General features: G+C 43.5%; 1 protein-coding gene across 2 annotated transcripts in view; it reads right to left on the reverse strand.

Moving 5' to 3' along the window:
• Positions 1-12,705, reverse strand: part of SATB2 (SATB homeobox 2) — a 116,771-nt gene that overhangs the window by 52,387 nt on the left and 51,679 nt on the right. For both annotated transcript variants that reach the window (XM_026072456.1, XM_026072457.1), the window contains exons 5-6: positions 9,402-9,410; positions 4,597-5,060 (exon numbers count right to left, since the gene is read on the reverse strand). In XM_026072456.1, the coding sequence (XP_025928241.1) occupies positions 4,597-5,060; positions 9,402-9,410 (473 nt within the window). The remainder of the gene's footprint in view (positions 1-4,596; positions 5,061-9,401; positions 9,411-12,705) is intronic.

Below are 12,705 nucleotides of genomic sequence, written 5' to 3' on the forward strand. Positions count from 1 at the left end.
CCTACTCATAGGGATGCACCGCTCTTGAGCCTGGAGGAAGTGATGTTTGAATATTAACCAGCTCTCTTGAACACTCCTTCCTTCTAGGGCCCTCACCCATGGGATTCCTCCAAGTAGGTCCCTGAAGAGGCCAAAGTTTGCTCTCCTGAAGTCCAGGGTTGCAATCCTACTTGGTGCCCTGCTGCCTCCTCGCAGGATCCTGAACTCCACCATCTCATGGTCACTGCAGCCAAGGCAGCCCAGTTTCAAACAAACCTTAAAATGTTCATTCTGGAACTTTCCGTTTAAAAGTAGCTCAAGCCAAATACACTGTGCAGCGCTCCTGCTGCAGAGCTGGTACCAAACCACCTGTCAGTATTTAGTCAGTCACCATTGCAGAGGGGGACATCGGTAGGAGCCCTGAACCGATTTGTTTCACACACAAACAGTGCAACCACAGGCATAAGCAAATATTGCTGTCTTACGCTATGAAATTCCAGCTTTTAGAGGAAGATGCAGATGTTTCACATATCACGCAACTTCATCTCTCCTTCTTCTGACCCTGCTCCCTTCCTGCATCCCCCTTCCCACACACACGCATGCATACGTGTCGGCCATTTGTTCCGACGGATTTAGCCTAGTTTGGATCAAAGCTTCCTCTACTTCATTTAACAGATTTGCTCAGATGGAAGGTCTCAGGGGAGAAATAATGTTTGTAAGAGGGGGGTTTTCAGCATTGAGTATGTAGGTCATTGGACTTTAAAATAAATTAGAGAATAGTTTATCTATTAAACAAGCCTCACAGTACATATTTCATGAAGCTATACTTAATTATAGGCTAATGTGCACTACACAGCTACCATGAAGAAAGATTAAGCAGTGGCCCATAATGCAGTGATTAATACAATTATTAGCTGGCTGGCATGCAGCATCTATTATTTGGTACCATCATGAGAAATAACAGACCTCTAGTTTTTGAGGTTGGCACTTCCTGCAAAATGCAACAAACCCAAACATTTTCAGACAGAAATGCAAGTGTCTCCGCACTTCCTGGGGACAGGATCCTCGGGAGGCAGCAGGGGAAATGCAAGGAGGTGAGAGCAGACTTCAGACTCCACTTCAGGTGCTTTTTATGTTGCTTCTCCACTGTGGACTTTTGGGAACATCCCACATCTTCTGCTGTGCAGTGCAAGGCCGACTGTATCCAAGCACCTCTTATTATTACTTGGGACAACAGTCTCTGACCCAAAGGGAGACTGATATGAAATTAATTTTGGAATTAAAAACTGAGGAGAGCAAGGCATAAATATGTACCTACATTCTTTTGCTACACTGATGGCTCCTAGGGAAATGATGCACTGTACATAAAATCCATATTAAGGCCCTGTAGTCTAATGGAATGCAGCTCTGAGATGCCATTAATCTTTTACGGATGTTAAAGACTTGCTTGTTCTGGTATCACTGTCATGGACTGTACAGTACCTGACATCACTTATGATGGAAAGCTAAAAGTAGATTATTTCTTTTCTTTTGTATAAAATTACATTTGTCTGATATTTTATCATGAGGCAATCAAAAATAGGGAAGGKTTTTTTTTAACGAAAAGCTAGAAAAGTTAGTGCCACCTAAGATACATATCAGTAGAAGGACAGGAGGACTGACAAAGTAGGTGATATTACTACCCTGAACTACAGACTTCATTTTGTACACTGAACTCTAGTGTAAAATTGTCTGAGGACGGATCATTGCATCACATTTCCAGGTGAAGTCCTGCCCACTAAAGGTGCCTGACACCTTCTTGAAGGACATTACCTCAGCATGTCCATCCAGTGCAGCTTAGCTCCGTGCTCCTGATCGGTGGGCTCAATCTGAGCCAGTACATGCATGGGAAAGCACAGCGCCATCCAAGAAGCAGTACAGTGCTCTCCACAGGGCTACAAAAGATAACCGCCTGCCACCGGCTTGGTCAGTGCTATTTTGGAGGTTACTGTCTCACCCTATACTGTGCAGTGTGGGCATGTCCTGAGAAACCATCAAAATTTCAGTCTGAAGCCACCAAACTTTTCTTTCAGCTGCCACTGCCTCCATCACTCTTGAGGATGTCTGCAGGCAGAACACATATGACTAAAATAGATTTGGCATTTCTCCAGGGAAGCATGCAGGAGAAGGAGATGGATACTCGGCTGGAGTCTCAGGCATTGACGGTGAAATCTAAGGCAGCTGGATAGCATTATGCCATTTCCCAGATAAGAGGTCTGAAACTCAGAGTGTGTCCTGGAGAGCTTCTGAATTACACTCTATGCAGACCCAGCTGGCTTCCAAGAAGACGGGATTCAGCCTCTGGTCTCTGGTCTACTCTCAACAGAGGGGTAATATTTGAAATTGTTACTCTAGAACAAATCTACTCTACTATCAGGTTAGGTACACAAGAAATGTGCCCACAACAGGACATTGTAGCAATTATCTTCCATGCTACTGTACCAATGTATTTCGTTAACAYGTAGATTTTCAAGTGTTTAAACATTCAGTATTAAAAAGGTTCAGAAACAGTTTTCTGTATCTTGAATAAAATCGTAGCTGTATTTGCCCTCTTTTCTACAGAACTGGAATGCAGAGATGATCAAAGAGATGTGAAAGCTGGTTTGAATGATGAATGCTTTTGGAGAGATAGCTCAGCCAAGATGTCAGTTTTGGTGCACATTACTCTTTGAAGAACCTGGAATTCAGTGAAACTTGGTGTCCTAAGTCATATGGGGGGTTGCAAATGCTGTCAGGTGTGACTGGCCCACAGTCACTCTGCCAGGAGCCACTGAAGTTGGGAAGAAAGCACATTTCACTCAAAGCCCTGTTCAGTGTCCTAAAACCACGGGAGCTATGCCAGAACACCACAGGAAAGTAAAGAAACATACTGCAGCTGATTTAGTCCAGATTTTGGATTATCTATCGAGAATGTGGAACAATCTCTATCGTGGATGCTGTTAAACACCACACACAGAGCAATGCTGTGTTGCTGCTAGAGAAAGGCCCGAGTGGTCTCCCTCGTATGCCTGCCTTTTCACTGCCGTCCTGCACAGGCGATATGCAGCTCAGTCAGTGATATGCAAGGCTTGGATTTTCCTAGATCTGCAGAATCAAAACCTTGCCTCCTTTTAAATGCTATAGCAGAACTGTCGATTTAACATACAAGTTGTAAGACAGCTTTTTCATTTAGGGATCAGCTTTTGGTTTATTAGCAGACTTGAGTACTACCAACCCAGCTCTCCAATCTGGCTAAAGCAGGGCTTTATGTTCAGTGACAGTGGCAGAACCCTCACCGGCAACATTACTGCTGACCTCCTGCTCAAGTTCAGAATATGTCATTCTGTCAATACCATCTACCTTGATTATAGCAGGCTTTATATACAACAGGTTATGATCCCAGAGGGATGAAAAGCTTTTCCAAATTAAAAGCAGCATTTTAAAGAGGAAATACTCATACATTCCTATGTAGTTTTCATTTGATATCCTCAAGGCTAACCCCAGAACTCGAAGTCATGTTGATTGAAAATGAATGTTTTTTCTGAGTGCAGCCATCTTATGAATTTAATGGAAGAAGGGAAGTAATAAAAATGTGCTCCATACTTTAATTAGTTCCCTCATAACATGGCATTTCCAAAATGGTAGTGCCAAAGAAAATCATTAATCCAGGAGAACAGGCAAAAGCACTGTATGGAGCAAGGGACAGACCTGCAGGAGACATATACGCACGTGGCCCTTGTTTTTTCTTGTTGGTAAAGCTTACCTCAAAGATCAACTCTGACTGCACAAAAGAAATTTGTAGCAATATTTAAATATGAAACCACTTTCCACTCCTTTAGCCTTATTACAGAGTACCATGGACTAGAGATCATGCTTTGTATGCTTTGAATGGTATCTGGCAGCAGGATAAATGTAAACGGCCTCCCTTTCTGAACATGCGCTCACCTGGGTATCCAGGTGCTAGACTGAAGCTGATACTATCTTTTGATTATTTCAACATCGCAATTTCATTATTTGAGTGAGAAAAACTCTGTCAAATGTATGAAAGCAAACATGATCTGCTGCAAATGGCAGACACCTTTCCAGCAGTCAGTCAATTCTTACACAGTCAGCTGGCACCAAGACAGTCTTTCAGTCTATGGACACTTTTCTTATGCGCTTCTTGGGGCAGTAGCCTCTGGCACCAGCCTTGGCATCAACAGTAGATAGCATGGAAGGAACTGAGGAAGTGGCAGAAGCCCAAAGACCCCTCTGACTCCCCCAGTCTCTTGTCACCTCTTCCCGGCCATGAGGTAGGAGCAGACGTGGAAGTTTATAGCCAGGAAGAGGAACTGAGGGAAGAGCTCACACAAGCAGAACTACCTCTAGAGAACAAAGCTCAGGTAACAGCACTGGGGTGACCAAATGCAAACAAACTGCTGTCCCAGGAAGAAACTGTCTTGTTCAATTCAAACAAAGAGACTGGGAGAAAGAAAGGGAGGGTGATCTGACCTATTTCCATGGCCCATCTCCTGCCTTGATCTGCAACAACCATAGAGCCCATAAGAGTCACAACTTTGCCCCCTCAGCTCTGCTTGGTTATAGAATAGAAATCAATACCTGTGTGCGGTTGAATGCTACTCTTGCAAAGACAGCTTGAGACACACTGGCTCTCTTCAGCTCATCTCTAACTTGCTGGTAAATATCTGGAGACACTTCCACCGATGAATTCGATGGCTCCGGTTTGACAGCTCGAGGGATGGGTGGATGATTCAAGAACTGTTGGTTGATAGCTTGAGGGTGCTGGTGAGCCAATAGCCGGCTGACGGCAATCTGTTGGTTTATCAGATGGGCCATCGCTATCTGCTGCCTTACCAGTTGCGGACTGAGCTGAGGAGACAGGAGCCCCGGGTTTATCATTGTCTGCATCGTTGGCACTTGGTTTCGGATTGGAGTGCTGTGGTGAATTTGGCCATGAGGAGATTGTTCGCTAGTTTTTCCCAAGGTTGCCAGCTGGTTGATATTTGGTAAGTGCATGGGACGTTGACCAAGAACACAATAGTCTGAAAGGTTTTCTCTTTCCACTCTTTCCACTGTTAAAAGAGAAAAATTAGTTTGCTGTCATTTCAGTCTGCACTTACAAGAGGGCTGTTAGCCTAAGGATTACTGCAGGTGACTGTACACAACAGCACACCCACTTTAGTTTGCAAATCTGCACTTGCGTAAGAGCTCCACAAAAAACATAAGCAAAAGCAGCACAGAGGAAGAACAAGTAATCAACAGTCTTTTGCACAGGTTTCGCCCACTGCGTAGGAAGCCTCCTTATCAAACAGGTAGCAGGTTCCCTCTCCAGCCTCATTTCCTAAAGTAACAAGCTCAGACATTTCTGCTCATACTGTCGCTAACTTTTGAACCTGCTGTCAAACTGAATGAACTCTCAAAAAGAGGTGAATGGGAAAGAAACCCAAATTAGTATCCAAACAAATCCAATGGAAACTAGATCCTTCCTTGTGCAGCTCATGGATCAACTTCTCATTACAAACTCAGCAACTATATCTTTTTCCCACATAAACTACCCTGCATTCTGTGTGGATAAAGTTATTTGGTAACATCAATTCACCTGAACGCTCTACAGCAGAATCAAGCCCCTTGTGTGAAGCATGCTACAAAACCATGTCTGCCCCCAATTCACACATGAAAAGATTTTAGAGCAATGGTTTTTCTTTTTTTTTCTTTTTTTTTTGGGGGGGGGGGGGGTGGGGGGGGGAGGAGGTAAGGTGGGCAGGGGGAAGGATACAATGCTCTTGCGTTCTGTGCCTTCACCTCACCTTTCCATTAATATCCAAAGCCTCACCACTATGAGTCTGTCATATCAACTTTACAGAATACAGATTTTGACAACATCCTATTCACTGATTTATGGTGCCCTTTTTTCATGGCTTCACACTCTTCCAAAAACCTTTGTTTAGCACAACAAAGACCCATGACTCTTAAGTGACAACATCCTGTAAGAAATGAAACTCTACAAACCAAATATATATCCTGTAATTACATATGTAGATACATGTTGTCCCTTTTGAGTATCTTACATCAGCAATGCCACAGTATCTTTTCATGTAAGTGCAAAAGTAAGTAAACATACTACAAAACTACATTTCCTGCAAAAGTAATATTTGAAACAGGAAATGAAGTTTAAAAAGTACAGAAATAAAACTATCACTTAGATAACTGTAAGTAAGCAGAAGTCGCTGTAGACGAGGTTGCAGATTCCACGAGCTTTGCGACATGCACTTGGCAGGCAGTGACACAGGGATCTGACAGAAAGTGTTGGGGGACCCAGTATCTCGCAACTAGGAGACTACTGCCTCATCCCACCCTTGTTTTCAGCAGAGAACAAGCTAGGATTTATTTTATGAATGTCATAATACTATGACAACTCGTGTAATGATTAACAACTGTACAAGGCTTTGAACCCTTTTTTAAAACTTAATCTGTATAAAACTTTGAAGCTTTACACAGCTAATACTCAGGACGACAGTTTACTGAGGACCTTCTCTGTTTCCTTCTCAATAGAGCAGAGAGCTCTTTTCACCTTCACAGCTAATCCCAGAAGACGAGGGCTGAATTCTCACTGGGGAGAGCGCCGTGGCCTGAACACCCACAAGCACACACAGCTGCTTTACAGCTGTCGCTGCACAACATCAAATGAGTACTGAAGTCTACATGTAGGTGAATAGTGCCCAGGATTTTTTTTCTTTTTATGAAAATTCTTATTTTTTGTATGAAATTTTAATTCCCTCTTCCTGTTCTTTGGAAGAAAAATAATCCAGAAAATCTTTAGCCTTCAATAAAATAATTGCTTTTAAAAAGCTAAACCGAAACCTTTTAAAATAAAAATAAAAAATTTAAAACCTTCTAAATAAAAATTAAACATTTCTTAAAATTGCTATTTTTCCACAAAAGCCAAAGTTTCAACCCTACTAATTTTCCACGGTGTTTACTTGCGCAGTGTGCTTCAACGACATAGTTTTGACCCATCTCACGCAATACACAAACACTACTGCAAACAAACGGCCCTTTCTGACACACGACTCGCAGCCTGCTCAGCAGATAGCACCATATTTCAATTTGCTGAAAACCCCTATCAACGGGCCTCCCCGAAAGGGCCGTTCTCTGGCTTTAGGACAGACATGAAATCAATCTGTGCTATGAAACATGAGTGGTGTTAATGGCAGGGACAGAGCTGCCATGCTATTCAAGGGCCTGCACGGCCACGGGGAGGGCGAGACGGCAGCCGGCGACGTGCTCTTCCCAGCGCCGTGCCCGAGCCGGCCGCCCCAGCCCCTCGGCGGGAGGCCTCCACCTGAGGAATGCTGTTAAACTCACCCAATTGCCAGCAAAACCAAATGTAATTACTCCAAAGGTGCAGGAGCTACTCAACAATCAGGAATTAATCTGACACAAATAAAATAAAGAAGTTGTGCAGTATACTTGAAATAATTAGAGTATTATGCTAAAAGCAAATACAATAACAGATACTTTCAGTCTTCACTTGCACCCCTGGAAATCTAGAGGCCTTACACCAGGAGTTTCAGGAGAGCTGAAATAATCTCTGAACTATTTTGTAGTTTAAGAAATTCACAGAGAATAAGTCACTGAAACCAGCAAATTACTACTTGTTAGAACACAAAAACAGTAACCAAGTGTTTTTGAAAACTTGGTGAGAAATAAATATAAATAAAATTAACTTTCTGGGCTGAACCACATTTGCCAAGTTTCCACCCACTCCTGACTTCAGTGCCAAGTTATAAACCCCTATAAAAATAAAGTTGAAGATGCAAAGGCTGCCAAGCTGTTAATCTCTGCAGTGCTACTTGGAATTACAATAACACGGAGACATCACCTGACTTGCTTCCATAGGTGTATTTTTCCCTTATTATCAGTTTCCTTTCTCCACCATATTAGACTATGCAGCCCTGCATATATTCCCAATAAACAAACCAGATTCTAGTCACTTCAACCACTTCAATAATAAAAAGTTACCATTAACAGTTACGCTGGATGGAAAAAATGTGCATTACTCAACTCCTCAGACTCTCCCCTTCTCTAGCACCACTACCCATATCAGATTCCCTGTTGTTCTTCACAAACTAGGAATTGGTGGGGCGCTGTGGGGCCCGGACAGAGGCAGTCCTGCGGGAAGGCTGCGATGGAGACTGGCACTGGGGAGAAAGGCCAGCTGCCCCGGCAATGCTCTGAGAAAAAAGGCATGCAGGAACCACAAAGTTGCTGCGACACCGATGTTCTGCCCCAGATCTTCTTGAGACATGGCTCTCTTGATGTGCATCCTCCATTTTTCCTGTTCCTTCCCCATTACAGTCTTACTCTTGTCCCTCCCATCTTTACTATTGCTCCACTCAACTGGAGACGCCTTTACAGCATCCATAAAGGCAGGAGCTGGCTGGTACCTGAATATATCGGACACAGCAGCTGTGAAGGCAGAGCAGCAGGAACGTAAGCAGGGAAGAAAGGGCTCCATGAGCTTGTGCCGTCTGTGTTCAAGTCCTGCTGACAAACCTCCTCTGCTAGTGATGCCTGGGCTAGGTGAGCAAAAGCTGCTCCAGAAGGCTGTTACCCACCTCCCATCAGCGGTGCGGCCACAGCAGTAGACTTGGAAACGTTCCCTCTTGCCCCCCGTGTCATGCTGCTTGGTCATATGATTCTCCAGCTCTTTGCTCAAAGAGCTCTTGCAAGCCAAAGCACAACACAGCCCCTCCGTGTTTCACAGCCCCCTCCCAAAGCCATGCGACACGTCAGCGGAGGCTAGGTGTCAGCGTCTGGACAACAGGTACTGCGCCCAAGGCCAGTGAGCAGCACGCTAGGATGCTGTCTGTCCTTCACCGGCCTACAACCCCCTCCAACATGTCACTACCTCTACAAGATGCTCAGAGACCGACATAATCGCCAGAATGAGAGCAGCAAATTGTCATATTTCAATGCTCCTTTCTCTTATAATGATTACCACGTGTGTCAATGTATTTCAACTTCATACTGAGCTAGAAACTTCCTGGATACAGCACAAAAGCAATCCAAAGCACTCTTCCCCTGTGTGATGCTCTTAACCTCTACCCAAATCTTCCTTGCACAGTCAAATAGCTGACGCAGTCCACAGCACAATAGCTTGGGGTGGTCCGCATGCAACTTTCCATTTGAAATAAAACCAGCTCAAGAGATTTAAAAAAAGATTTATTTCTCCACCTTCCCTTCCCCTCACCCTTTATTTTCACTGAGTTGTTAATAGAAACATTCTGACAAACAGCCTGTGGGGTATTTCGGGCTTATGAACGGCACTGAACTGACTGACAGCACTGGAAACCAAATTCCTTAGTGCACACAAGAATGGGTATCGCAGGGAGAGCAAGAACTTAACATGTCTCCTTGTGCTGCACCGCAACGGTGACATAGGGGACCCTTCAGCACCCAGGACCCAGCAAGTCCCGAGCTTTTCAGTCCCCCAGGCATACACAGGCTCGTTGCCCCCAACGGAGTAGGAAGAGGCTGGTAAAGGAACATTTTGTAATTCGTTACTTGCCTGCAGAATTGCCATGTTTCAATTGTGACAGGATGTCACCACCCCAGGGTTGTGCTCCAGCACAACGGCTTCAGAGCTTGCTGCTTTGTTTTATTTATTATTTAAAACCTGGTGATCATAAAAGCCATTACTAGCAGTGGTAATGGCCAAACAGAGCTAGCTCGGGTCAGCACAGAGAGCGCTCTGCTTGTGAAGTTTCGCATGCCTTGCGCTAACCTTGGGCCACAAAGAATCCACCATTTCTGGTGGCTTAGCACCATCCTGCTCACTGGAGCAAGGCTCGAACCTTGGGGCTCTGCTTGGGGGAAGAAGCGCTCCCCAACTCGACACCACCCTCCGTCTCAGGGAGGCAGGGCTGCTGCAGTACACCAAGAGAGTGCCCTCTCGCTCATGCTACATAATTATAAGCTACCACTTTGCAAATAACAGAACCACTCCAGAGCACAGGAGGTGCTTTTAAAGTGGTAATTCTGTATCTTTTCATCTATAATTAGGATAATTACTTATTTCTTTTAATCACAGCCCACTTAACCACTTCAGTGCAAGGGGCTGGTCTGAGGAGTCTCATTTTCATTCAACATCTAATCTTCATATTTACCCAAAGTCGTTCATTGACTTCACTTACTGTCTGATCTCTGGCTGGGCCATTTATTCTTACGGTCAGGACTGGAGAAAATGCAGGTTGACTGGAGGGGCAGACCTGATAATAAATTGTAATTTTTAAGACCTTTCTTTGACTCGACTTCTGCAGCAGGGCTAATGACCTCAAAATAGCTATAGACCATATTCAGAAATTGTTTGCCTGCTGGCTGTGGGTAGCAAAGGCCTTTATCCAAGCCTAATGGAAAATAGACAGGAAAGGCAATTGTCTGTTTTTGGTTGTGTTGAAAATTTCAGTTCCCACCAACGCACAAGTCACTATTTTTGTATTTGGAAGAACCATCATTAAAAGTGGATCTTTGATCAGCATCAGTGCCAGGTGAAGCGAGTAGAGTGAACTAAAATTCTTTATCTTTGTGCAGCTGAGCCTCCCCTGGTCTCTTCCTAAAGACTAAATCCAATTTGTCCCTTGGGGCACAGAGATGCTAATGTGTTTTCTGTCACTTCCACTTAAACATAGTAAGCCATAGTCTTCCAGTGGGCTGACCCTGAACCTTCATTGCTGCCAAAACTGCTTGTCAGAAAAGAAGAATTTAGCCCATCTTATTTTTAGATTATTTTGGGGCTACCGTAGAGGATAAAGAGGGCCCACAGTAGTATGAACTCAGTACTTCATAACCATGTTAACATCACTTGTAAACAGGACATGCCAGGTCCACATGGCGGAGAAAGGTGTTACACAGAAGATACTTTAGTGACCACCGTGGTTTAATGTATAAATACTGGTCATGTAAAATGGAAAAGGAGAAGCAGGACAAACATTACTCAGAACTGTCTTACAGGAACACAGAAAGTGCTGGTTTAGATGGACTGATGGTCTCATCTGGTATAATAATATCTCCCTCCCTGTCAAACTACTGTGACAGATGTCTGTCCTGCTATTTAAGTACTAACCTTCTGTGGGCGCCTCAAGAGGCAGATGCAAATCTACCGGAATACCCCAGTCAATTGTGCAATCCCTCTTGGAGATAAGTACAGATCTCTTCCTGACTCATAACATCAGAGATGATGAAAGGAATGAGACAGAAGACAAACATCATTAAGAAAGACATATAAACCCTTCAGATGCTTGGAGTGAACAGAACTCAGTTGCGTTCTCAGGGACAGAATCAATTATGTACTCTGTGAAATCCACATGATCAGAGACAGTCGCATTAACAGCTTTCACGCCAGGAAAGCTTATATCCAACTTCAGGTTTTCCTCCCTTTCCAGTCTAATTTCCACTACTGCTTACTTTCTCAAAAGTTCTCTCCTTTTGAGCTATCATGTTCTTATTTGGCCTCACAAAAAAATACTTTTTAAATATGAAGAAAATTCATTTTGCAATTTTGGAGATAAAAAAGAAATGTGTGGGTTTTTGTCTTATTGTTTTTTATAAAATGAAGATTGTTCTTTACTCACTAAGAATTCAGGAGTGACTGGACAGACCTCCCAGCCTTGGTGCACAACTGGTCCTCACTGGGAGAAGCATCTTGCTATACTTGGAACAGAAGACATTTTAAAACCCTAAAGTTGAGTGAGTGACATTATTTGAGCAGGCTCAGTCAGCATCTCTTAATTAAAATAGAATAAAATCAAGCAGTCATAAAAACCTTCTGCATGGCAGGGACAACATACAGGGGACAAACGACTAGGCAGTTTCTCTACAGAAAGGCTTTCCACCTTCACTAGACTGGACTTAGACTTCACTAGACCTCACTTAGTCCCTAAGGCAGTAATGGCTGCAGCTCTGGCCACACGCACACGCAGGACATGGTATTCGGCTAATCAGACATACCTTTCTGCCATGATATATGTACCATAGGAGTGAGAGCCAAAATAGCCAAAGGACAGGAAAGACACTCCGCAAAGCTGAAATTCATGCACACATTTACTTTAGATAAAAATTAAGTTTAAAGAAAAAAAAGGATGTTTTCATTCTCTTTACACAGGGGAATAGCCAAGAGGGCCACATTTACCCAAAGCTCCTGGAACACATTGCAGTGGGTAAATTGTTTCTTAACAATACACGTGCGCAAATCCCCCAAACTGGCACTTAACATCAGGGACTAGACTGAACTATGAAATTTAAATGTGAGTGTGGAAAAGAGTAGACAGGGGTCTATAATTCTTGCTAAAGCTTGACAGCTCTAAGCTTATATTTAAAGAGGGAGATTCGACATTTTCGCATGACCAATGCAAATCAATGAACTACTGTCCTCATAAAGCAGCACAGCAGTCCGTGGCCTGGAAGGATGCCTCTGAGTCAGAGATGGTCTTCAGGTCCTGCATGTCTTCTAAATTCTGAAAATATTGCCTGCGAATGAAGTTATTTTCTTTCTTTTTTTTTTTTTTTAAGAAAGTGAGGAAAGTCCTATTTTAGTGCAATAAATAGACAGTCAGGAGTATAAAAGTAAGCAAAAGAAAAATTATAGTAGTGTCAAGAGCCACACAGCTGACCTAAATGATCCTATCTGGTTTAGTGCCAGAGCCACAA

This window comes from Apteryx rowi, unplaced genomic scaffold, assembly GCF_003343035.1.
Source record: "Apteryx rowi isolate R43461 unplaced genomic scaffold, aptRow1 scaffold_342, whole genome shotgun sequence".
Classification (NCBI taxonomy): Eukaryota; Metazoa; Chordata; class Aves; order Apterygiformes; family Apterygidae; genus Apteryx; species Apteryx rowi.